The following is a 27,403-nucleotide window of genomic DNA, read 5'->3' as shown; positions in this document are numbered from 1 at the left end:
GTCTAACACATACATACAGACTAGAGTTAATTTTGTCAGAAGCCAACCTACCAGTATGTCTTTTGACTGTGGGAGGAAACATGAGCATCCAGAGAACACCCACACAAACACAGTGAGAAGGGCAACTAAATTGGTGCATGGCAGAGAAGGTAAAGGACCAGGGACACAGCCAACAGGCACTTTTACCTGCCCTGTAGCAGGGGCAAATTATATGGCTAAAACCAATTGTACTTACAAGAAACCCAGGACTTGTAGAGGCCATATTTGCATCAGGATGCCCTCAGCATGCCATCGCTGTACATGGCCTATGTTAGCTCACACCTTCCCTATCTCTTTTAGCCCCTCAAGTTGTAGGCATTCATAAGTGTCAATTGTGCTCAATCATAAATTGCATTCTTTGCCATAATGTCCATTTCTAAGCATGCGCCAAGCTATTTCACGCAAGAAATGCTATGCACATGGATGTACTTCAGAAATTAATGTTGGTCAGGCAGACAAACGTACCATCTGAGTAGAGTTCAAGGGTCAGAAGTTTTAAATGCAGAGTTCTGCAGACTAACATGGATATACCCCTTTGAGAACCGAGACTATGGGGCATGGCATGTTCAGCCCAGCCTCCACAAAGACAGAACCTTGCTCTTACATATGTTAGTGTTTGGTAGGTACGCAATGTCAGGGGAATGATATTCACACAATACCCAGGCTTACATTCTGCCAATTGTAAACCTACACATTTTTAGTGTCATGATGAAAAAAAACTTGAGAAATAAATAAAAACAAAAATGAAACAAATTATGTATAATATATTAATATGAGAGAAACAACATTACCTTTCACAGGGAATCCAAAGGGTTCCTGTGTCAGATCAGGGCAGTCCACAACCTTAACATGCACATCTGCATAATTCTTCTTTAATCCACTTTCCAGTACTAGAAACATACAAAAGAAGGGAAAAATTACTGACCTTAACTATGGGTATAATGTCGTTGACAAAACAGAAAATGGGTCAATAACTGTAAATAAAGGATTAATAGCATGACATACTGGATATATTCCTTGTTTGGGAGAAGGGGGTCACGTCTATGTTTTTTACTGCTCTGTGGTCCCTCAAATTCCATTATATATCTTACATTCTCATATGAAATGTATGTCAACAACTTGAGAGAAGTGATGCTGACTACTGTATGATGCAAATTAAATAACCAGTGATTACTAAGATCTAGACTCGATAAGTACGCCCGAGCCAGGGATGGTTGAATGTGAGGAGAAGAAAGCTGAGGTCATTTTAATGAAGTCTGAGCATTTAGTGAGAGTAATTGCCTCCAATGACTCAGCAACACAACATTCTTTGATGGTCATAACTACCAGCGATGAGGGCTAAATCTGCTACTACTGAATGTTAGATGTTAGTTTTGTATTTACCATGGCCCTTCAGCTGATAAACGATTGTTTGGCCCGATATTGCATTAGTGTGTACACTGATATGATTACCAATAGTCATTCCAAAGCACCGATCATCGTTTGATTTGATTGTTCAGATGAACTAAAAATCTTGTTCAGCTATGGAACGACGTCCATCCAATCCTGCAGTGTGCATGCACTCAAATCAAGATCTCCAAATAGTTGACAGAGTCATCATCATCTATTTATTTATTTATATAGCTCCACTAATTCCGCAGCGCCGTACAGAGAACTCATTCACATCAGTCCCTGCCCCATTGGAGCTTACAATCTAAATCCCCTAACATACACACACACAGACCGAGAAAGACTAAGGGCAATTTAATAGCAGTCAATTAACCTACCAGTATGTTTCTGGAGTGTGGGAGGAAACCCACGCAAACACGGGGAGAACATACAAACTCCACACAGATAAGGCCCATGGTCGAGAATCGAACATATGACCCCAGTGCTGTAAGGCAGAAGTGCTAACCACTAAGCCACCATGCTGCCCATGGGGGTATACCCAAGATGCCTTCCTGTTTGTTGTGGAAGACTCCCTACTCTTCATACATGTCTCTCACGCTTTTGTTGTCAACCAAGTTCCTGCAACTCTGGCAAGGGTCCGGTGAGTGGTAAGAACCATAATTCCTCTCCAGAACCAAAGATGCAAAGCAGTCACACTGATACTCCTTGAGCAAAGATTTCACTTGGGAGATTTCTCCATCATTTCCTCCCTCGGATATCAGGAAACCAAGTTTCCACCTAAGTGTAGAGTAGGCATGAGAATTTAACAATTGTCTTTTAGCTACGAGACTGCAAAACAAATTCAGAATTCGCTTTTTTAGCATCTCCCACCACTTTAACCTTCTTAAACCTCCTGGGTTTGAAGGAAGTCAAAAAAGGACTTTCTAACCTCATTCTCCTTTAAGAATTCAGAGCTCAGGCGCCACAGGCCCCTCGCTCATAGTCATAGATAGAAAAAGGTGATCTGAGAACTCTACCACCCTCAGTTCAGGGTCCTCTTTAACAAACCTATTGATTCTAGACCTACAGCTGCCTCTATAATATGTGAAACCCATGAGGTCTGGAGAGTGCATAATATGCATTTCTACCAGACCTCCATCTCTAATCATCCTATTTAAAAAAGGGAATCATAGCCCAAGGTTGTCCTTGAGCATCCCCTGCCTTAGTGCCTCATGACCACCTGACGGGCCATAAAACGGAAAGGCTTTATCTCACTGAAAAGACATTTTCTATCCCACTTTGTTTGGGGCCCATAAATATTAATAAGCCATAGAGCTTGCCCTTTCAGTATGACCTCCAAATCACACATCTACTCATTTGTGACTTTAAAACCCATTGAACGGTTACCATCCCATTAAAAGCACTGCCAATCCACCGTACGGCTGCAATAGACCAATAGGAGGGACCTCTTCTGCACTCACGTTTTGCTTTGTGAAGATCAGCAAAGCATCCCACCCTAGTCCCCTGCAAAAATAAAAAATCAGCCTCATTTGTGCTGAACAATTGAAGGCCATGTAGCGAGCTCACTCAAAAAGAACAGACGCCACATTAATGGTTGCAATTTAATGGGTCGGGGATCCATCATTTAGAGTGATAGAAGTGGGATCAGTTCGTCTCTTTTTAGTCTGTTTCTGTGATTCCTCATCTGAGGAGTCTATCCCCTTAACCATAATACCTGATTGGAGAGCTTCAATATCTGAAAGGATTACATTCTCATAATCGTCCTCCCCTTCACTTAACCTTTTGTCTAGATCTTTGTTTTTGATGGCTTTATCAAGGCTAGCCACCCTTTTTTTGATAGAACCTTGCCCTTTCACTATACCTTCCAGCTACTCCCCCTTTCTTCCCTCTTGGTTCGTTGAGGGACAAATTAACAACTGCCCAATTAGCAGGGATTACTGGTTCTTGTTTTAATGTGATATTAATTTGTGCAGCCCCATCTGCCCCCTCCATTTGGGCCCCCACCTTAACTACCATTTCCCTCCCCTTCTTGACCACTACCTCCATATCCTTCACACCTGCTACTACCCTCCCTCTCTCTTTGCTAACTCTCACTATTTGTTGTGTTTTACCCTTACTCTTAGCTTTGCCCCCTACAGCACTAGATACTTATTTCACTGGTGGCCTTTCCTTTCTTGGTTTAGAGCTAATCTTTAATTTGTGTTTTAACCTGGCCTCTCCATTCTCCAATATGAAAGGAGAACTTACTACTTAGGTCTAGATTATCTGCTTTCACTTTTGTTTTATCTTTATCTTTCTTTCCCCCTGCACTAATAACCAATTTTCCATGACTGCTGTCTGAACTGGTGTTACAACCTTTTTGGGGACAGATTTGGCCTTTAGTGCTGGAGGCTTTAATGTGGGAACCTGCCATAAGGGCTATGGAACAACTACCTCCTGTTGTAGGTTAGAAGTACTCTGTGCAGCCGAATCATTGCTGAGAACCTTAAGTGGAAGATCATATCCAATACAGTTCCTTGTGTCGGGTGGAAGGGCGGGGGGCTTCACTAACCCATTTAAATTATTTCTCTGCTTAGAAGCCCTTGGCTGATTATCTGTGTTTTTTACTGGCTCACCCCTAACTGCCCTGGTATGATATTGGCACTCTACTTGCATTATAACTTGTGTCAGCTGGGACCACCCCCAGTACCATTGCTATGCCAGAAGTCCTGGGTGCAATGTCTGCTGCAAGAACTGTCTCCTCCAGCTGCACATTACTACTCACAACAATATTATTGGCTTGCTATTTGTACTGACTTCCATGGTAACCACAGTAGACACATTCATTATTTTATTACTCCTCCTACCAGCTATACCACTATCATGGACCACTGGTGAGCCACTTGCATCAACACTAGTATCTGCAGCGGGTGTTTTAACCCATCAATTGTCATTACTAACCCCTGCAGCTGGCTGGTGGACTGTCTCACCTCTATTGTAAATACGTTTGTTTACCTTTTTCCCCATCTGTTACAGACATAATTACACTCACCCTGTCACTGTTATCCAACTCCGACTGCTTACCTAAACTGATAGCAGACACATTAAAATTAACATTGATACAGTCACTTTTTATAGGAAGCCTGCCTTCACGGTTAGCATTTACAGCAGAAACATTAACATTGCCACTGTTACCTTTCACAGATTGCTTAGCTTGGCTGTTTGCAGACACATTAAGATTGCGCTGTTATCTCTTTCAGATGGCTTTACCTCACTGTTTTCATATTAGCATTTATATTGCTGCTATCTTTCACATATAGTTCACCCATATTATTAGGATTCACAAGTGACTTGTTAGCACTTATATCACTGCCATTACCTTTTATAAATATCTTACCTTCACTCTTATCAAACACATTAACCTTTGCAGTGGCACGGTTATCCTTTACGGACATCTTATCCTCTCTTTTAAAGAGACATATTAGCATTTGTATTTCCGCTGCTAGTTTCCACAGACAGCTTACCCACACACAGTGGTGGGATTCGGCCGGTTCTCACTGGTTCGCCAGAATCTATACCTAATTTTAGGCTCGGTTCAGCAAACCGGTGACTAGACTGAATCCACCATCTTCCCTTGATGCTGGGATGCAGGCTTAAATGTTTTGATCAAAATATGAACTAATACCTCATGTTTTCATTTTGCTAGACACACACAGATATGCAGTGTAAAGGATAAGCGCTGACAACTGTCTTTGTGTTTTGTATACATATATGGGCATTTATATTACCTCGCAGCTGGTACCACATACAATATGGGAAATACCGAGCGCAGGCTTATTGCCAAGCAGCTGGTACCATATATAATGTGGGATATACCGAGCGCAGGCTTGTTTTTTCTCTGGTTTTGAATCCACCATCTTCGTTGGTGGGGGGAACAGGGTCCTTTAAAAAAAAAATTAAAAGCACTCCTCCTCTCTGCTTCGTCCGCACTGAATGTCAGGCGTAACGTCATCACGTCTGACGTTCAGTGAGGAGCGGCGCAGAGAGGAGTCGACAAGCAAGAAGCAAGAAGGGAGAAAAAGAGAAGAAAGAAGCCAACAGAAAAGGTAAGTGAAGGAACGGAAGCAAGAGGGAGCAAAGGTAGCATGCCAGAGTATGAAGGGGGAGCAATGGCAGCATGGCAGAGTGTGAAAGGGGAGCAAAGGCAGCATGGCAGAGTGTGAAGTGGGATCAAAGGCAGCATGGCAGAGTGTGAAGTGGGATCAAAGGCAGCATGGCAGAGTGTTTTGTGGGGTAAAAGCAGCATGGCACAGTGTTTTGAGGGGCAAAAGCAGCATGGCAGAGTGTTGAAAGGGGCAAAAGCAGCATGGCAGAGTGTTGTAAGGGGCAAAATCAGCATGGCAGAGTGTTGTGAGGGGCAAAATCAGCATGGCAGAGTGTTTTGAGGGGCAAAAGCAGCATGGCAGTGTGTTTTGAGGGGTAAAAGCAGCATAGCAGTGTCAAGAGGGGCAAAAGCAGCATGGCAGAGTGTTTTGAGGGGTAAAAGCAGCATAGCAGTGTCAAGAGGGGCAAAAGCAGCATGGCAGAGTGTGAAGAGGGGCAAAAGCAGCATGGTAGAGTGTGAAGAGGGGCAAAAGCAGCATGGCAGTGTGTGAAGAGGGGCAAAAGCAGCATGGCAGAGTGTGAAGAGGGGCAAAAGCAGCATGGCAGTGTGTGAAGGGGGGCAAATATCTTAAATAGCAGTTTTTTGTCAGGTATTATTTCATATTTTTTCTTTAATATTTTAAAACTCTTTCTTATAACATAATACAGTTTTGTGTACCTCTTTTATTGTTCTTATATGAGTATTAAATGTATGAAATATTAAAATACCTTTCGGTATATCTTTTTGTATACTTAAAACGGTCATTAGGGCAGAGAACCGGTTGTTAATTATTTTGAATCCCACCACTGCCCACACGGCTAGCATTCACAACTGATTCATGAGCATTTGTGTTCCACAAATAAACAGATTAAAAAGATGAAATAATATTAGACAATTGGGATTTTTGGGTGTGTATTAAGAAGAAATTAGTGCCAAATGAACCCACAGATCTTACATTTAACCAGTCAACAACATGGGAGCTTATTTTAAAAAAATGAGCTCTAAATTTATATATCTCAGGAACGCATAACAAATATTCAAAATAAAAAAAGATGACATTTCAACTTTGAGCTTAAATTTAAGGTAAAAAATGCTGTATAAATTATTACTCACGTTCTGCAATATCCTCTAGGGCAGGTAGATGAAGGGCACAGCTTTCAGTGTCTGCCATTCTTCCACAGTGATGGAGTCACAAGGAGTATTTAATACAACATGCTTCCAGAAAAGACTAAAGTTCAGTTAGTGACAGAACATAATTAATGATTAAAAAGTAAAACAAAAACAAGTGGAAATGTTTATCTTGTTTACTGATGAATAATACAGAGCACAAGAAAAATACAGAGTTTACTTTGATATAAGACATCAGAGGTGCACGGAGGATTTTTAAGGAAAGGTTTCCCCTCCACCCCCCCCAAAAAAAAAAGCGAGAGAGCTGCCGCGCATGTGCCTGTGCAGTCGCAGCAGCTCCGTTTCGGCAGCACTGTACTATACAGCAGCTGTGGCGCTGTCAAAGAAGCGTCCGCGGCAGTGCTTTGACAGCGCCGCGGCTGCTGAATAGTACAGTGCCACTATGTAGGGCACTTTTTTAGCAGAGGGGAGGGGTTTCTGGAGACCCAGAAACTCCCCCCTGCGTGCGCCCCTGGACATGGTACACATCAATACACAATTGTGTTTCTGCCTTTCCTAAAATATATGCAGAATGACATTCCAAATGTACAAATGTAGGCAAAATAAACACTAGTTGTTGCACAAGACAATTATTTTACGAGCTTCACTAGATATTTCTGCATGTCGGAATTTTTTTGTGTCTTAGGCCAGAGGGAAAACGTTGACATCAGCAATAGATGGGGTATTAGGATTTTTGTTAATTATTGATTAATGGTGTACTTTTGGTACCTGACAAATGAGTTTGCTCCTCCTTTGGGTGAATATTTAGTACTTACAATAAATTGCCACTCTGCTGTCCACCATACACCCTAACCCACCATTACTATTATTGTCTTTATTTCTATTATTATTGTTGTTGTTGTTTAAAACCTCTTTAGACAACGATTGTGCCGCATGTGGAAATGTATTGTGAAGCATCCATGGAGAAGCTAAGGGAAATTATCTTATATTGATGGACAAATTTAAAAATTATTTGTACCTTTGTAGCCAGAGTCTTGCAAGGCATGAATTGATCTAGACCTCTACTTGCTTATCCGTTTTCAATGCCTCAAATGCAGCATCAATCAGGAAGTCCAGTGAACTGCACACGGGATTCACATCTTTATCTGACCTTCTTCAATAAACATTCTCCCTAGGGAGTTATTGCCAACGTGAATCCTGTGCTGTTCAGTGAATCTCTTGTCTGATGCAACTTGTAAGCATAGCATAGTTGACTACTCTCCCGGAATGTACGGGAGACTCCGGACTCCCAGGAAAGCAGAGCAACCTCCCGTTTCCTGGCCCATACGATTAGTTGGCTGGAAGGGGCGGGGCTTAGTGACGTGGTACACATAAATGTGGCACATAAAGGATCAGTTGAATCAGGAGTAGACAAATTTTTTTATAAATAGGTCTATAATAGGGTGAAAGGGTGGGGGCAGGAGGTGCACCACATTTTTGGGGTGTAAAATTGTGACAGGAAGAGGTAACAACTAAAATTCATGTGAAGAATAGGTCTTCTCCAGAGTAAAAAAAAAAAAAATGAAAGAAATTTATACGGTTTTAATCCATACATGCCAACCATTGAGATCTCCCCTCCGTGAGGTTAGCTCTCGCTGGCGATTTTTGAGGTTATGGTCAAGCGGGATGCATCACATGGCCCCGCCCCATAAGCTGACAGAACCAATTTTCCCTATTACTGTGGGGGTGGGGCTGAGATGAAGCGTGAATCATGTCACTAAGTCCCACCCCCACCAGCTAACCTAATGGACTGGCCCCCTAAGCTGTCAGAACCATTCTCTCTATTACTATGGGGGGTGGGGCCGCAATGAGGTGTGAATCGCTTGACTAAGCCTCGCCCCAGTTAACTTAATGGACTGATCAGAAACTCAGGAGGTTGCCCTCTGAGTACTCCCAGAAATTCCGGGAAAGTAGACAACTATGTTTTAATTTTGACGTATTCCCATAATAAAGGCTGAAGAAAATGAGTCATCCTTGGGCGGCTGCTTGAGGATAAGAGTGTAGGAGAGACAAGGATGGTGACAGCTGCAGGCATGCCTCAGCTCTGATTTACAGTTCTGATTTTAATGAAAACCAAATGAGTGACAAAGATTGTTGTGACCCTTTTAAAAATCTAGGTAGAGCGGAGTTTCGAAAATACGGGAATATAAACAATGGTGGTGAGGGGGAAAGTTGAGGGAAGATTTTAAATTAAGGATGGGTTCACTTTTATCTACCATGTATTAGCCTGGTGTGGAAGTCAAGGGGGTGCTAAAAGCATAATAGCTTAGGGTGGTCTGAACCCCTAATCAGGCCCTGACCATGTGAATCAATATACCCTGCAAAATTTCATGCAGCTATACACTGGCTGGCTGGCACAGTCTTTAGCCCAGGGGGCAATCTCACAGCATTGGCCCATAAGTAGCAGCCCATCCTTAAAGAGTGGTTTTTGGTACAATATATATTTATCGCTATAAAAGAGAAGCTATTTTAGTGTTGCTTAACCCAGCAATACTTTATTATTATAAATGATACATTTAAAATCATAAAAATAAATATTGCAAAAAATAAACAAACCACTTCTATTTTGTGTATATTTCTTCTTCCTACAGCACCTTTTATTCTTACATATCTGGTTGAATGTAAGGGGGTGTATATATAACACTATATAGCTGTAAAATCACAACAGCAAGAGCATCAAATAACAGATATGTATGTCCTATCATCACACTGTTCCCCCTTATCACACTGTTCCCCCTCATTACATTGTGCTCTTTTTCACACAGTTCTACTCTACTTACCTTCTGATAGTCTTCTTTTTGTCTGTCTTCTTTACTGTCAGCTGCCTTCATCAAAAGGACCTTCTGACATCACCAGGTCATGTGACTGCTGTAGTCACATGATACACAGGGGAGGCTGCTGCTGTTGTAAATGTATTTGTTTCTGTGTAGTTACTGAAAGTAATGGAGAATCAGGTAAGGATATGTGGTTATATGAAACAAACTGGTGAAAAAGAGGCATGTGGGGAATGATCTGGTGATTAAGGGGCATGTGAGAGAAAATATGTTTTGCAGGAGGTACATGTGAGAGAAAAGCTGTTGTGCAGGGTGGAGACATGTGAAAGAAAGCTTGTTTGCAGGGGGGACATGTGAGGTAAAGCTTGTGTGCAGGGGGGACATGTGAGGGAAAGCTTGTGTGCAGGGGGGACATGGGAGGGAAAGCTTGTATGCAGGGGGGACATGGGAGGGAAAGCTTGTGTGCAGAGGGGACATGTGAGGTAAAGCTTGTTTGCAGGGGGGACATGTGAGGTAAAGCTTGTTTGCAGGGGGGACATGGGAGGGAAAGCTTGTTTGCAGGGGGGACATGTGAGGGAAAGCTTGTGTGCAGAGGGGACATGTGAGGTAAAGCTTGTTTGCAGGGGGGACATGGGAGGGAAAGCTTGTGTGCAGAGGGGCATGTTTGGAACACATTGCTGGGCAGGGAGGCATGTGAGGGAAAAGCTGGTCGGTAATCAAGAAAACTAGGGTTAGAGTTGGTGGCAGAGAGGCATGTGTTGGACAGGTAGAGCGTGTAAGGGAGAAGCTGGTGAGTATGAGATATTCTCTATAAACATTAATAATATTGGTGCCCCCTCTGTCTCACATGCCAACCCTGCACATTAGCTTTTCTCTCATGTGCCCCCTGCTCACCACTTTTTCCACACATGCCACCCCTGCCGGTAGTCTTCTGTGTCGTTTGCGTCCCCACCCTCTATGTTGTGCCCAAACACCCTCTGTGTGTCATGTGCCCCTCCTCCCACCACTCTCTCTGCCGCACAGTCGTGCCCTCCGCCCACCATTTTCTCAAAAGAACACCCTCCTGCCGCCTGCAGCTAATTCCCCAGCATTCCCCTGAGCTCAGTACTTACCAGCTTCACCAAATGCCTGTTTTCAATTGCATTTGTCACTTCGTATTGGTTTCTAATACCCTTATCAATGCCCAGAAAAGCTGCTGCAACCTCCATCTTGCTGCAGTGAAATGTTCCATACAAGCTTTTCAAAATTGCTGCTACAAGAGTAACCTCTCTCCTCTCCATCATTATCTGCCTTTCTCTTACTGAAATCACTTTGTCTTCCTATTTTATGCATTCACTACAAAAGAATTTTGTGCTTTCCAATCCTCTCCCACTTGTTAGATCTAAGCTTACAATCTCACTACATCCTAACTCTCTGCTTACGCCAACCTTCCTTCTCTTCCCAGGTTACCACAGCTCTCAGGACTACCACTGTTCTCGTATGCTGCACACTACTCTTGGAATACTTCACCTGACTGTCTACCAAGTATCCTCTCTCTAACTGCAAGACCCTGCTGAAAAATTGCCTGTTTAAGGAAGCGTTCAAATAGTGCATGTGACTCCTGCATTGACACATCTCTGTGACTTGATTTCTCCCCCTATGGTTCAGGACTGCTAAGTCGTGGGCAGGGGGTTGACACAGAGACGCCAGGTTCAACAGAGGACACTCTGTGAATATTTTAGTCTTTCTGGGCTATAGCCCAGGCGCCCCGGACAGCCCTAACAAAGATTTTAACTTAATGCCGGCGATCGGGTCCATTCATTCAAGTTAGGCAGGCACAGCTAACAGCAACTCTGATGCTGTTAGCTACCTTGTCAGTGCGGGCGCTGTGCGTAGCATGCTGCTTAGCGAAGAGGTCTCGTGACACTATGACATAGTCTCACGAGACTTCCTCACTGACCAGCGCACTGCGCACCTCGCCCTCACTGACAGCAGGGCAAGAAGAAAGAAGAGGTCCCGCCTGAAGGCTGCAGCGAAGAGTACCAGGTAAGTTTCTATGTATGGGGGGAGCGGAGGTGATACACTGGGGTTGAGGGGGGCCTCTTAGCCCAGGGGCCCACATTGGCTTAATCCGGCCCTGGTTCTACATTCCAATTTTTTTTTTTAAAGCACCTTCCACATAGTTCCAATTTCTCTTCTTCTTCAGGAAAGCAGGGTTTCTTTCCTTTTTTGTATGAGTGTGATATTGTTATTATGAAGCAAAACTACCTTGTCATTGTTATTTATATGAAACATTTATAATATTGCATCTAACGTTACTTTAGATGCAATATTATATTGAAAAGTAAAAAATATAAATATTATATTGAAAAGTAAAAAAAAAGTTAGTTTATTAAACTTGTCATCCTTGTGTTTTTTTCACATCTCTTTATTTAACCTTATAGGTTTTTCATGATAAAAAAAAGTCAAGGGGAGCAGAAGGCAAAAAAGGGGTGGGGTGGGGATCAGACAAAACAGAGAATATTTAAGACCATATCCATATATCTCAGAGAATCTCACATGTGCAGATAATATAATTATTATTGTAGGTTTGTAAGGTGGCACAGTGCTTTGCAGCGCTGTATAGTAGGGGAAACAGGACATAAAACAGGGACATACAAGGTAGACAAAATAAATGCAGACATAAAACCAATAACAATATAAGGTACATATTTAAAATACTATGATTATTTTAAATTGGGAGAGAAGGGTCCACAGAAACTGTCGAAGCAGGGAACCTTCACCATCTAGAACAAATGCCTGCCAAAGAAACCACTTAACCAGGGGGAAGGATGCCACTATGGAGAGTGGGACAACCAATGTCTCCATTTCAAAGCTAAATTGGAATTTAACTACCATTTTTCGGACAGTAGGGGGAGAGGGATGTTTCCAGAGTTGTGCTGCTTTTGCTGCAATGGGAATGTGACGCCATATGTATTTGTGAGGTTTCGGAATTTGTTCCGGGTATGTATAAAGAGAGCCACGGTCGGGGAAGGGGATAGTAAAATCTTAGTAACCTTATATGCCAGGGCAAAAACCTCAGACCAGAACGGCTGAATAACAAGGCAAGACCAAAATATATGGAAAATGTATCCTCTTTCATCACAGTTGCGCCAGCAAAATTTGGAGTGTGCAGGCCAAATTTTGTGCATTCTAGCCGGCGCAAAATAGTCTATAAAACAGTTTGAAAAACATTTCCAGATGGTTAGCACAGTTGGATATTTTGGGCCTGACTCATCAAGGCATGCATACTGAGCGCAACCTGCGTTAAGTATTTAACGCATGTATTTAGGATTTGCACACTCAAATTCATCAAGGAACGGATCTCAAGATATGTGCAGGTCTGCTGTGCTCTACTACACAAGACACTGCAGGATACATCCAATAACTATGGATTATAAATTTGTAAAACAAAAGAACACACAGAAAAAAAATATTGAATTAATGTCACCTGTTAATAATATAGGCAGTAATGATAAAACAGTTTAAAATAAAAATGTTGTTTTTTTTCCCTAGGAAATACATTTATTAGGATGTTCTCAATGTCTACTGAGAATAAAATACATTTTTAAAGTGGCTTGTAATTACAAATACATGTTATAGCATGCATATGAGACTGTCACCACTATTGATCAGGAATTAGACTAGCCCTCTAGCTGGAGCAAAAGATATGGTGAAAAAAAAAGTAACTTTGAGATGGCCAGATCTGGATTCGGACCTGGCTGCGTGTGCTTGAGTTTGGCACACCCATACTGTACAGTGTCTGTGGCAAAAAGGAATTCACTCTGCGAAATTGTAGGCTATAGTCAGGGCTGCCGAGAGGGGGGGGGGTGTACACTAATTACCCAGTCCTGGGCATGCCAGAGGGCCCGGCCCGGGACCTCACTGCTGATGTTTTTTATTTTATTTTTTTTAACCTGAGTTTTTTTTTTCTTTTTTTTTTTTGCACGGGGTGTGGGGTTGGGGCGCCGTCGCCGTGATTATACAAATACTCATATGATTACAGCGCCGGCATCCCTCTTTCCTGCTCCATTTGCACTGAATGTCATCAAGTCATTCAATGAGGAGCGGCGCAGTGAAGAGTCCCTTTAAAAAGAAGAAAGAAGAAAAGAGATGAAAGAAGCCAATACAAAGGTAAGTAAAAGAGACGGAGAACAGCAAAGCAGAAAGGCACAGTGTGATGAGGAAGGGGGGAGAGAGAAAAAGGCACATTGTGATGAAGAAGAGGGGGGGGGATAGAGAAAAAAATGCACAGTGTAATGAAGAAGAGGGGGGGAAGAAAGAAAAAGGCACAGTGTGATGAAGAGGGGGGGAGAAAAAGGCACAGTGTGATGAAGAGGGGGGGAGAAAAAGGCACAGTGTGATGAAGAAGAGGGGGGGAGAAAAAGGCACAAGGTGATGAAGAAGAGGGGGGGAGAAAAATGCACAAGGTGATGAAGAAAAGGGGGGATGAGAGAGAAAAAGACACAGGGTGATGAATAAAAGGGTGGGGTGAGAGAGAAAAAGGCACAGTGTGATGAAGAAGAGGGGGGGAGAGAGGCACAGGGTGGTGAAGGAGAATGAGGAACAGCATGGCACAGAGTGATGAAGGGGGCCCAGGTGAAGGGGGAAAAGCAGCATGGAGGGCGCAGTGTGATCATAAGGGGGCATAGCGTGATTGTGATGAAGGGGAACAGTGATCATAAGGAGGCACAATGTGGTGTTGAAGGGGCACAGTAATGTGTGTGTGTGATGGCACGGGGCTTTTGGCTATGTAGTGTGTGTGTGAGGTAGGTGGAGGCTATATAATGGGTGCTATTTTGTTTGTGGGGCAATGTAATAGTGGGGACTATTCATTTAAGATGGGGTGGTTTGGGGCTATTGAATGTGGGGGTGAGTTTGGATAGAATGAGGTCTCTTTATTAAATGTTACTATGAATTATTTAATGGCAGTGATGGTTGCGGGAAATAGGTATATTTATGAAATGTAAATACTATTAATTTATTGCTGGGGCTGTATGTAGAGAGGGAAATGGGTTTATTTATTAAATGGGAATACTATTATTTTAATGTTGGGGCTGGAGCAAGGCCTAATTATTAATCATGGGTGCTATTGATTTAACGTCGGGGCTGTTAGAATTTTCTAAATGTAGCCATTTTTTTCCCCACATAGGACCCCCAACATTCCACGACCCAGACAAGCCGCAACTAAAGAAACCGGCAGCCACAGGTAGTGAAAGTGACAAGAACAGGTAGGAGAGAGCAGGAGAGCCTGTGAAATGTTGTGATTCTAGTGGAACAATCCCAATTTTCGGTGACTGCCCAATGTAAGGTGCAGGACAAGACTGTGAACTCTTTCTGTACACACTGCATTCTTTATATAATACACTGTGGTGCTAGATGTCCTGAAAGTCAGGAGTGCTGGGACATATGTCACGCTCCGGTAAGCGAGCTCTGCACCCTTGTGGCAACGGTGATCTTGATTTTCAGTATGAATACAGACCGTAAAAGCGGGGCCTCACGATCCTTCTGACTTTTTGGGTTTTAAGCAGGAGGTGTCAGAAGGGTTCTTCTGCTCCACGGGAAGTTTCTGTCCTCCCTGAGCTTGCCTTAGGACACCTGCGTTACGTTTTAAGGTGTACCTGCACAACATTTAAATTTTTTTGTTTTTTTATCATCCTCAACTATAAGGTGGGCCCCATGAAGTTGTTGTACCGGGGCCCTGAATTCCTCTTGGCAGCCCTGGCTATAGTAATGGTAGTTTGTTGATGGAGCGGACAGGGCTGCATTCGCAGTCGTATGTTCCGGATTCGGGCTTGCGCAGAGTGATTTTGCGTATGATGCATGTAAAATCGTGTGCTACATGAAAAAACAGTCAGTATTTAATTTATGTGCAAAACAGAAAACTAATTTTTACCCCTTGCATTGTAACATGGTTTTGTCCAGGAGACTTAAATAAGAAACCTAATTTAAGTTCCTTAATGAATCAGGCCCCTAGTGTTTTTGGAAGCCATGCATGCCCATGCCAGCAGCACTAGGGGCTGGATAAACCTAGCTCTGAGTTCAAGCCATGATAAATCCCCATGTTATAAATATGACTGAACCACTGTAAGAGCTCATTTGTGCCAGGAGCTCTTAGGAGCTAGTATTGCAAGTATGAGGGCTTTATTATTTTGCCAAGCCAGAGATCTTTGGATTTATTACAGTTGAAGACCCTGAATATAGGTGAGCAATAAACAGGGTGAATGAGGGTAATGTAGGAGTGTTTTTATTTCTAAAAAAAAAGTGTTTTACACTAGAGTCTGTGTTTTATCTACATTTTTACTTGGTGCGCTGCAGGTCCCAGTGGGCCCTGGGTGCAAGACCATGCTGGCACTTGTAGTTCCCCATGTCCTGCATTTTTGAGAACCAATTTCTCCAGGGAACCCAGTCCCGTGCTGACCGGTCTGAGGCTGTTTGGCATTATGGCAAGGGAATCCCATGCTTCAGGTTTCCCTGCTATAGTGCCACCAGTCCAAGTTGGAGTCTAGAGCTGGTAATTATAAAATCGGGGTTTTTGTCTCTCTGATATTGCTAGTACCAGCCTAGGCCAGCAGCACTAGAGTTGGTTAAGCTATTTTAGGAAGGGTGCATGCCGTTTTTTTTCATGTGCCATTTTAAATCTAGTGATTTATGTCTAGGCCAGCAGCACTAGAGTTGGTTAAGCTATTTTAGGAAGGGTGCATGCCGTTTTTTTTCATGTGCCATTTTAAATCTAGTGATTTATGTCGACATTTTGACTGTCAACTTTACGACCATGTCCACATTTTACATGTCCACATTTTAACTGTGAGGACCTTCCGACTGTCAACATTTTGGTGTAGACATTTTCACTTTAGACATATATATATATATATATCATACTTGCCAACTCTCCCGGAATGTCCGGGAGACTCCCGAAATTCGGTTCAGTCTCCCGGACTCGTTGGCATTTCTCCCGCATCCTGGATTTCACCGAGAATCGCGTCAAATGACACGATTCTCTGTGATTGACGCCATTTTGGAGGGCGGGGCGAGGCCAATCGCGTCATTTTGCCCCCCCGAACCCCCCTCTCCCGCGACGTAAATTACGTCCCCCTCTCCCGGAAACTTGTTTCCGAGAGTTGGCAAGTATGATAGATATAGATATATATATATATATATAACTACCAAACAAAATGAAAGACTAAATTGCTTTGCTTTGGTTATTTTTTCACCCGAAGTTAATGTAAAGTGTATACAGCACTTCCCTTTCCTGCCATTTTCAGATGTAGTATGTACTGTCATCAGGTTTGAACGAATTGGCACAAATTACTTTCGTGACAATATTATGTTGACAAGAAGGTGTAGTGGAGGGACCAGCCATACAAGAGCTCATAGCGGCCGCCTGCTTTAAAATAACAGGAGTGGCAGGGCACATTAGTGCTATACATACTATATTAGAGAGTTTATATAGCAAATGCTCACAGATAGCGGTTACATTGCAAAATAAACCATACGGTCTATCCCCAAACTCTAAGAAAGTGGTGTGTTTTCCTTTTAATGAATAAAAGAAGCCCCATTATTTTTACGAGGATGGTCTAGGGTTTTCATGAAAAGGTCACACCTATGCTTGCAGGCTCTTAAACATGTCATCCAGTGAACTACAGGAAAGCAGAGACCACAAAAAGCTCATTAGGACTGTTGATGGCAAACCTTTGTTATGCAATGTTTGTCTGCATCCCCTTGAATGGAATGAAATGAAATGGATGATATTGCATTATCCATTTAGTGCCAACAGGAGAAGATTTTCTTATGTATTTTCTCCAATGAGTTCTGTTAACAAACCACCTTGGCTCTTACCAAAGTAATTTATATTTCTTCAAAGCAAGGGAGACATTCTTTCTTTGGGTATCTAATTTTACTGATCATTAACTGCAATACATGTATTGACTTTAACACCATTTACATGTAAACCCTCCATTCATACATTTTTAGAATGTGAATTTGCCCCATAGCAGTTATTTTTTCACAATACATTTTTGTGCTTTTGGTCTTTACCTGTCATGTAAAGAAATATAAAGATTATGTTATCATAGAGAACTATATAAGGCATGTGTATACTATTTAGTCAGCATGAAAAATAAGCAACATTCACATATGACTGTTTTGTAAAAACACCTCATAGCTGTCAGAGAGCACTTGCAAAATTTGCATTACTTCTTTTTTCACCCCCCCCTAACCTTTATTATATTGCCTTTGAAGGACTGCAATCTGAAAGGGTTAAGCAAATTTGCCTCCCTCCATTGTTGGGACAGAGACCACTGTGGAATTCACTAGGGGATTTATAACAGGACGACAGCAAAGCCAAAGCACAATTAGGATAAATCACTGCCCATTATTAAGTATATCGCATTTAGTGTTAGCACTAAAAAAAATATATGACATGCATTGCAACTTTGGGAATGCACATTTACAATATTCAAGTTGCTAACATGTAAACTAGTTAATACACTTCAATGTGTCCTGTTTTTAAGACTGTTCTCTAGGATTAATGCCTGGAAAGCACACGTGAGTAAGCCTGACAGGGAAGACAACTTTACCTTCTGAATTCAGTAAAAATAGTGCAATGTTAGTTACTGCTCTACCTGCTTTCAGTAGCTACAAAGGAATAAGTTTACATTTGCAACAGCAGCAACAGTCTCTCCTGTGTATCATGTGACTACAGCAGTCACATGACCTGGTGACGTCAGAAGGTCCTTAAGATTAAAAGGATCTAGCTTTATGTGACGCTGACTGAGCATATCAGGAGGATTTACAGAGTATTGCAGCGTGTGTACACAAAGTAATGTGTGCAGTATTATTATTACTAGTTATTTATGAGAAACAGGTGGAAATGTAATGAGATAATCTTTAGAATGGTTAAGGAACTTTCAAAATGTTTACGAAGGAAACGATTAAGTAACAGCATCTATTCTAATATATCTTTGTTTTCTTGTTTTGTTTTTGTAGTTTAAACAAAACTTGCAATATTGCTAAAGAAACTTTTAAGTTTACTTTAAAACTTCAAAGTATTTGTAGAGTAACCAGATATGTTGTAATCTACTAATATTTAATACTTTTTGTTTGTTTGTTTGTTTTGACAGAGTCTGTGAATCTCAAAGCCTGGCATTTCAGAATTCCCCAAGGCATTGTGCTTATTGTTAAATTGTTCTATGTAAAGGTTACTTTTGAACTGCTGAGAATAGAGGACAATGTCTGTAGCTTCACAAAGGGATCATGCTCATTTAGAGTGTGAAAACAGAGATAACTGTGGTGGTGCCAGTCTTACATTTCCTCAAAGCCAAGAGCTTTTCAATAATCCAGAACATAACGCTGAAAGTGAAATGTCTACTACAAGCCAGGATGGTGACAGGTAAGAGCATATGTGCTATATGGGATTTCTATGTACTTTTTGCATTGCTAGTAGACTTTCTTCCAGGCAGTATTCATCTTATAATAGAGCACATTAAAGCTGGTGTATGAGCTAGTGCTTTGCCTTCCATCAGGGGTGGTACAGGCTAATACAGTAGAGAAATTTAAACCTGCTTGGGAAAGATCCTTACAAAGAACTAAGGATGAAATAGGGTTTGAAGTTGCCATGGGTTAAAATGGGCTGACAAGAATCACTTGGCCCATCTAATCTGCCGTCAAATTCTGTTCCTAGAAATAAACTTTCAGGGCCTGATTCTTTGACACGTATTTTGCGTAAAATGTGGCCCCAAATAAATGATAAAAAGGAGGGGGGATATATTTATTGTATTTATATTTAAACAAAGGGAGGCAGTAAGTCTCTCAAATCTGTTTGATTCAAGCATGCATATGGTTAGTGAGCAATGGGAATATAGTTGCAATAAAATATAGCTGCAGCAATAAGGCCATTGATAGTCACTAGTGACAGATGGGAACACTGTTACATAAATAAGATCACCTCAGTGTGATGTAATTGAGCAAAAGTAAATTCAAATACTGATTATACACACTAGTAAATCTGAGGTATAGAATTTAAGTCGTTCATACAATAGGAAATAGTGTGATGATGGCGTGTCTTTGTGTCAGATGGAGGGAGATATGGTATGGCAATGAAAACTCATTTTGTTTTTGATGACCAATGGGAAACTGTGACTCACAATACACAAAAGAGAATATATTAATTAAATGAAAAGTTGCTTCAAAGTAAGACATTTTGACACCTCAAAACATGGACTAATAGGCAGCAGATCCTGCCATGAGAATCTCTGTTTGTTTGAAAGAGACCCACTGTGATCTTTGTCAAACAGCAACAATGTAGTTACAAACTAAGAAATCCTGACACTGCCATAATATATGGGGGCAGATTCAATTAAGCATGATGTCCTCCTGTGCATTTTAGGGTATAACAATACATAAAACATTGCTTATTTTTGCTCTGTATGAGGAAAAATAAGCAATGATTTAGTACTCCAACGTCCAGTGAGTTCCAATGGAATCTTGCTCTGACGTGAATCTGCCCCACAGTGTGTTTTCAGTTGTATGCTTGTCATGGTGGTAAATAGTCACAGCTGTTTGTTTGTTTTTAGCATCAGTTATGAGCACTAAATCAATATGTAAAAAATGTTTTAACAGATGTAGTTTACACATTTGTAACACTTATTTTTTTGGTTTCTGACAACAGCTGTACTTTTGCTTTAAATATGTTTATTATTGCATTTCAGAGTGATTTATTTTACTGTCAATAGTTTATTCCAGACTCAGATTACATGCACACCTACAAGACTGAAAAGAACACGAGGAAGAGGGAGACCATATTCCCAACCTGCATTGCTTTTCTCTTCTGATGACACATCAGACGATGAGTTACCACCCAAAAAACTTAATGTGAAAGAGATTTTTGAAAACCACTTCAGAAGAAAGAGAAGATACCGTAAAAGAAAAACCAAAAGAAAAAAGTATTTAGTCCCAGGAAAGCAAGTCACTAAAAAGAAGTCTCGATATTCCATTTCCTTTGAACAGAGGAGGAGGCGATTGCTGCATAAAGGAATTCGATTTCCTTTTAGAACATTAAAATATTTGCCATTTAGGTTGTGTTATGCATATGAGGTAAGGCACTTTCATCACATACATTCTCTGTTCTTTTTTTAAATCTAGTTATGCATGGTATTTATTGGCATTACACATAAGCATTAATTTTCTTCTATCTTAATGCTTGAATTGTTATTGATTTGTTGGCTATATCGCCAAATTGTGCAGGGTTGAATACACAGTTAACACAGTTAACACAAGTATTACAGTTGGTGCAATATAAGGGGAAATTCAGCTGCAAAACTAGCTCAAATATCTAATGAGTATTAATTATAATATTTGAACACTGTTGTTTACTAAAAAATGCAAAGTTTTTAAACAGATGTACTTGCTTTGCATTTATTAACACCCTGACAAATTTAGTGGTAGTATATACCTAATCCTGCACTAAATATGACACAACTGACTAGGTTGCATGTTCTACAAAAGGGCAATTGGAAAAATTCCACTTATAGTCCCTGAACTACACAAAAAACTCCTATATGAACAGACATCATATACCTAAGCATATGCTAAATTTACTGTGCGATAAAGCTGTATAGTTTCTTCTAAATTCAATTATTTACAATTCTACATGAATGTCATCTCCTGGAAAGTTCTAGATACCTATGAGTATTAATGTGTGTGTGTTTATCTCAGTAGCATCTTCCTGGTTGGCTCTTAGGGATCACATGATATAGAGTTACATGATCTTTTTCCCACACCAACAAATATTTTAAATAATCCTTAATGCTTGTTATTAGGAAGTAGTAGACACAGAGGGTGAGGTAGAATTTTTGTAGTTGCCTTGTTCCGAAATAGTATGGGTGTTTATAAATGTACATTGCAATTAGATTACTACTCAGGCTGTACAGATTTTTAAAAAATGCATGACGGGTACTCTGTATTAAATACACATCTTATAGGAGTTATATACCTGGGATTGGAATAGGTCTTTGCAGCATTCAGAGAAAGAAATAAACATCTCTGTTTGGCAGCTGTGCCTGTAGAATGTAAGCTCTCTAATGAGCAGGGTCCTGCATACCCTTTGTATTCATGTCTCCATCCATTTTGTCTACCTTGTCTGTTATTGGTTTACATATGTCCTGTTTTATGTATGTCCTGTTTCCCCTACTGTACGGTGCTGCAGAGCACTGTGGCGCCTTTACAAATCTACGATAATAATATTGTGCTATTTTCTCTCTGCATTTTACTATGCTGCAACCATTGCTACAGTACTTTTCTTATGTAAACACATAAAATATTTTCTACTGTATGTAACCTCTTTATGTAGTGGAGTGCAAGCACCTATAATCTGTTACCAGTCATCCTAGGAAGGCTCACAACAGGGCTCTTCAATGGGGTACTAGTGACTCTTACACAAGGACATTTACATTTAAGTTTAGTGGTAATCTAGTCAGATAATCATAAATATATAACCACAGCTGTTCACTTTGTTCCAGGTGACACAACCGCACCTGTATTGAAGAGAACAGTAGTTTGATTCTAATGCTGTTTTGGATGTGAAAGTAGCTGTTCTTTATGTTGTGTTAATATATTGTATTCAGTAAATGTTTGTAATCCTTGTTATGCAGCAATTTGTTTTAGGTGGTTTTTTGAACTACGTAAAAAATCTTAAATTTGAGCGTTGCTTGCAAGAATCTCTTAAGAATAAGGATATGACTGACGATTTGGAGGATGTAGACTTAGAAATGCGCAAATATTCATACATGGATGACGATGGACCAATTTCACCTATTTCTGAGCCTGGGTAAGATACAGTTGCATTGTTATGTAATATTTAAAGTTAATGCATTTGATATTATATGGAAACACAGCCTCAACTTTCAATTTTAACAAAAAATGCTGCTTTTTTTTTTTTTAATATTATGAAGACTTATTACCATTATTTCCTCTTCATATCGTTACAATGTTCTCCAGCTCTGTTATAACTTTAAAAAGAAATGTAATACCAAGAAGGTATATTGTAGGATATTATGTAGAAAAAGGTTTGGGAGGATATCCTAATTTTTTATTTAATATTTTTTTGCAAGTAAAGATTCCAAATACAAAAATAAGGCAAAAGTAGAAGATGCATTGTGTGACTGATCTGTCACTCCCTTGGGAGTTAGTAGTAAACAAAACAAGCAAAATGTCTTCGCTATATTAGATTTTGAAAGACCAGTGACTGAACTTGGAGAAATATTATTTGAGCACCTAAGTTGGCCACACATGGACCAATTCTATTTTATGCCTGAATTGTTGAGTGATAAGATCCAATTTGGTCTTCTGGATGACAGATCTGGCCATTAAGCTCAATAAGAAGACCAAATCTTGGGGACCTGCTTATGTGTTTGGCATATCACTATAATTTTGTGTATGTCATTTGTGACCAGATTTACGGGCATGCCTAAAAGCTATCCAATCAATTTTGTTTTCATTTGTTTTGGGCATGCAAATGACTTTGGCACATCATTGGGGTATTATCAGGCCAAAATGCTAAAATCACTGGCGTTCTTGCTGAGTGGGCGCCATCTTGAATTAAATACTGACAAAAAGATACACCAAATGTGTTATAAAGTCAGAGATACCCACAGTTAATTGCAAATGTTATTGTCCACTAAAAGTTCCCTTAAATCAAATAGTAGAACTTTAATTCCAGCAGTTCTGTTCCAAATAGAAACAATGTTTTGTGGCAGACGATGGCATTGCCTGGGGGGTCTTGAAATCTGAACAAATCTAAGAAAATGAAGTGGCTTGGGAACACCTAAATAGAGATTACACCATGCATCTTACCGAAAAGTCCAAATGTAAGGCTTTATTCACAAATGTATTCAAGCAGGCAGAGCCAAAAGTACAGCTTTGAGTCCTTTTGTTGCTTTTTTTCTCTACCTATAATTCCCTCTGTTACACTCCTTGGAGGCAGTGTAACCTCATATCCAAGGTAAATTTAATGAGCAATTCCGCTTAATCTATGCTACCTTGTACTCCTCTACTATCCCTCATAATCAGTTTTTTTGGGGGGGTTTTTTATTGGCCCAAAATTCACTTTTGGCCTTGTCTTTGCAAATGTTTAACTTTCTCCTTGACCTTATGGGGATTTTAGCCCCAATCAACCCAAAATATGTCTCCTAGGCTCTTGCATCATTGTACCTAACTGTATGTACTTTTCTATGCTCGGAATGTCATGGCTCTGAGATGACTCTGTCCCATGCCTACCATCTCTCACTGGATAAAACTTATTAATACTCTCCCCCTCTTTAAAAATATAGATTGCCTCCATGTATTATAATGAGCCCCCTTTCGTTTCAGTTCTCCGTGTAGAATTACAGTCCTGATTTCAGCCCTTCCGGAAACAAGTTTTCTCTGCTTTAGCTCCTGCACGTTCCTTGATTCAAAGATTTGTTGTCCCACTTTATTTCCAGCCATGGCATACAATTTATTGTTACCTTTTCGATTCTCCTCCTCCTCCTCCTTTTTTTTTTTTTTTTTTTTTTTTTTAACATGTTCGTTCAGTTTCAGAGTATTCATTTCTTTTGTATATGTTCTTTTAATGATCAATAAAAATTGGTAAAAAAAATATATATTTTTGAACAACTATATTTCCAGTACATGTTTCATATAAAGATATTTAATAATGTTATTACTCATCTTCTGTAGCATTGGAACTGTTTCTTATGGTAAGTACAAATGTTTTTTTGAGGCAAGGGGTTTACTTTAAAATATTTATTTTCCTTTGTTATAGAGAAAATGTAAATTGTCAAGAAGATGAAACAGAGGACCCTGATGTAAAAATTGTGGTGAGTTCTAGTTTCCTGATAGAGGCGAGCAGATAAGTTCAAGGGTGAAATTATAATCAATTTGAAACACATTGTAGACATTAATAAATTTAGTCCCACCAAATTGCTGCCACCTGGTCCGGGAAGAGCTAAGAACAACTGTGATAGTTTAAAGAGTACTTATATCACATCAATAACTATACGTATAAATATAGTTAGTAGGTTCGACATAAGAATTATTTTTTTAAAAAATTTTTTTACTGTGATCATGTGAATAACATTATCACCTTTTTGTTTTACTTTACATATGAATGCATCGACTCCATTGTCTTTTTATTACTGAATATAATATTTATAAAACTGTACATAGATTTAAAAAAAAAAATCACAATTGAGTGGACTATCCAAAAGTGGGGCTTACAGGGAAGGAAGTTTATATTTATATTTGCAACATTTGTAAAATGTGGGACTCCTTTAAATTACATATATAGCATGGTTTTTGTTAAATAAGGGTTACATACATTCCACTCCTAAAAGTGAATACAGTAGTCCTCACTGGCAGAATACCAATTATTTGCCAATAAGATTAACAGCAAGGGGGAATAGACAGAGGGCAAGGGGAGCATAAAAGAGAGGAGATGAGCTGGACTGACAAGAGATAGGCAAGAAGACAGCTAAAGAAGCACATGTTAAAGAAAAGAGATACAGTAACGGATAGGAGTAAATTCTCACCACCCTGATAGTAATAAACATGGTGTCATTTAATGTGTCATATGTGTGGTAGATATTATACAGCCTAATGAGATTTAAAGAAGCCAGCAGAAAAACAGTGTGTTCAGTGAAATTTGCTATTCATTTCAATGAACAATGCATTTCAGTGGGCACCGAAAGCCCATTTAAGTGCATTGCCAATTGAAATGAATAGGAATTTAAAATACCTGTTGCATACATAGTTACATATTGGAGGGTGGGACCACCATCCTGCCCTACTCATTCCCTAGTGGCAGCTATCACACTTGCTTACATTGAGAAGTGCAGACACCCGTAAAACAATTGTTTGTCTGTCAGCCATTGACTGCTTGTACATGCTGGCAGTTGTGGAATTATAAGTCTTGGCAATTACTGTTTTTTATAGAACTATAAGTACCAGCATGCCCTGTCATTCAAGGCACACTGGAACAGTTCCACAATAGTATTTATATTATCAATGGGGCTGCAGGTCAGTACCTGCTCAGCCAGTCACAAGCAGTCAGCATGCAAACATTGCTTTTCCAATTAATTTCTATGGACAATAATTTCAATGGGCTTTCTGCACCAATTAAAATGCACTGTCTATGCAAATTAACGGGTAAAACAGCAATTTTGCTCAGCAGATAGAAATTGCTAGATTTCAAAATAAAACATTTTTTAAAAGCTTGGAGAGTTTTGGGTAGGAATTAAAAATGTATTTATGTTGTTTTTATCTTTTACACAGAAACGCCTTTGATAGATCTGCCCTTAAGTATTTAGAAGTGGAGAAATGTTCATTATACGATTTTCATCAGAAAAGCTTTGAATAAGTAATATACATGTAAAAGACCTTGCTTTGAGTGCACTTTGTGTATCCTATTCGTTCTAGTGCCTTGTTAATCTGCACTACATGTCTCTTTTATTATGTTACCTGTATGCGCTATTGCTATGTTTTATTTCCTGTAATGAACAGTTGATGCCTGGCTAAGCATCATGAGAAATGTACCACAGCAGCTGTAGAGCCAGAGGTATTTTTTTCCTGATTTAGGGCAATCGTAGTTGCATGTTATTGACTTGTTTTCTTTATTTTAGGAAAACGGCTCCTTTATTTTGGACTGTAGAGTACCCAGTAAGCGCCATTGGCAAGTAAAGAAAAAAATGAAGGTCCAGAAATGACGAAAGTTGCTAGAGTCATTGAAAGGGATCCGGGGGAAAAAATGTTTACTCACATTTGACCCTATACTAACTAATAAACAGAAATTTGTTGTTTTAATTTTAATTTTTTCATAATAAAGAAAAAGCATAAATGCATGCTTAAGTTACATAAACTTATCAAGAATTTAAAACTTTTTTGTTTTTAACAAGTATTTTGTGAGAATGGGAAATAAATGTGATGAGTGGATTATTGAATCTGTGAAAGATCATATGGTAATGGTAGATGGCCTTAGTCAGTGTTAAGGCTGTGTAAAATATAAGGAATACGTTTAATAATTCTGATAAGATGACAAAAAAATAATAAAGATAAATTGGGCTAAAATAAATAAAAACAGTCCTGGGAGTATTTGTTAATTAATAAATATATAGAGACCATACTGCACAACACTACGAGAAAGTTTTGATTGCAGCATTGCATTCGTATATATGGTTTAAACTTCCCTCTGTGCTCACCTTCTCTCTGTTTAGGAATTTTTTTTTCCCTAATCACAATACATCTTGTTATTGGTCATTGTCATCATAAACAACATTTATATAGCGCCAGCAAATTCCGTAGCACTTTGATCATGGCTGTAAATATCTAGTATCTTCTAATCACACTATAAAAAGCACCATTTTCATCCAGTTCTTCTGCGCAAGTGCTGAGTAGCTGGATCTGTCCAATTTGGTGACCCATTTGAGCTGCCTTTCATTTGCTGGTTTTCATAGAGATTTGCACCCTGCTTCCTAATGGACACCTTGGAGAGAATCTTCCCTTTGTGTGTTCCCTCTCTCCCTTGTTGTTAATTATTTTTTAAGCATGTCTAAGCCCACAATTTAAGCCCTTAGTTAATATCTATGTATGTACAAAGATCCAGATAAAGATGCAGCTGGTCAGTGGGGCCTGGTCTGGAAAGCTTACTTAGTACATGCATGTGCTGCTAGGAGGATGCAATCCAAACATCACCTCAGCCTGAGCAGGCTAAATTGAAGAATAGAATCCATTCCAAACTACCCTGCGTACCTGTGGACACTAGTGTGGCAGTTACCACAGTAGTGTCCACAGTGTCCTGGGCCAGATTCCTAGTGCAGTCATTTGAGGATCAACCTAAAATAATGGGGGGAATGGCTACAGC

The 27,403-nt window shown here is 40.0% G+C and overlaps 2 protein-coding genes across 3 annotated transcripts in view; one reads left to right on the top strand and one right to left on the bottom strand.

The window, feature by feature from the left end:
• C2H11orf54 (chromosome 2 C11orf54 homolog) overlaps positions 1-9,630 on the bottom strand; it is a 29,742-nt gene extending 20,112 nt beyond the window's left edge. Inside the window, exons 1-3 of one of the 2 annotated variants that reach the window (XM_075195002.1) lie at positions 9,499-9,630; positions 6,665-6,766; positions 831-929 (exon numbers count right to left, since the gene is read on the bottom strand). In XM_075195002.1, the coding sequence (XP_075051103.1) occupies positions 831-929; positions 6,665-6,722 (157 nt within the window). In that variant the 5' untranslated portion in view covers positions 6,723-6,766; positions 9,499-9,630. Of the gene's footprint in view, positions 1-830; positions 930-6,664; positions 6,780-9,498 lie in introns of both variants that reach the window. The other variant, XM_075195001.1, reaches the window with a different exon arrangement.
• Positions 9,631-18,248: 8,618 nt separating this feature from the next.
• On the top strand, positions 18,249-26,423 carry TAF1D (TATA-box binding protein associated factor, RNA polymerase I subunit D). The gene is made up of 6 exons (XM_075195003.1): positions 18,249-18,331; positions 18,633-18,901; positions 20,244-20,604; positions 22,161-22,336; positions 24,311-24,365; positions 26,166-26,423. Exons 2-6 carry the CDS (start codon positions 18,741-18,743, stop codon positions 26,247-26,249), a joined length of 837 nt encoding a protein of 278 aa, XP_075051104.1. The 5' UTR covers positions 18,249-18,331; positions 18,633-18,740; the 3' UTR covers positions 26,250-26,423.
• The last annotated feature ends 980 nt before the right edge of the window (positions 26,424-27,403 follow it).

This window comes from Mixophyes fleayi, chromosome 2 (assembly GCF_038048845.1).
Source record: "Mixophyes fleayi isolate aMixFle1 chromosome 2, aMixFle1.hap1, whole genome shotgun sequence".
In the NCBI taxonomy this organism is placed as follows: domain Eukaryota; kingdom Metazoa; phylum Chordata; class Amphibia; order Anura; family Limnodynastidae; genus Mixophyes; species Mixophyes fleayi.
Note: the sequence above shows the minus strand (reverse complement) of the source record. Positions and strands in the feature narration are given on the sequence as shown.

What these genes read in the sequence shown, in the direction of transcription:
- TAF1D (XM_075195003.1), top strand. Translation starts at nt 18,741, where the DNA reads ATGTCTGTAGCTTCACAAAGGGATCATGCTCATTTAGAGTGTGAAAAC. An exon ending in ACAAGCCAGGATGGTGACAG is followed by an intron (nt 18,902 to 20,243) that starts GTAAGAGCATAT and finishes TACTGTCAATAG; the next exon opens with TTTATTCCAGACTCAGATTA. An exon ending in ACCCTGATGTAAAAATTGTG is followed by an intron (nt 24,366 to 26,165) that starts GTGAGTTCTAGT and finishes TCTTTATTTTAG; the next exon opens with GAAAACGGCTCCTTTATTTT.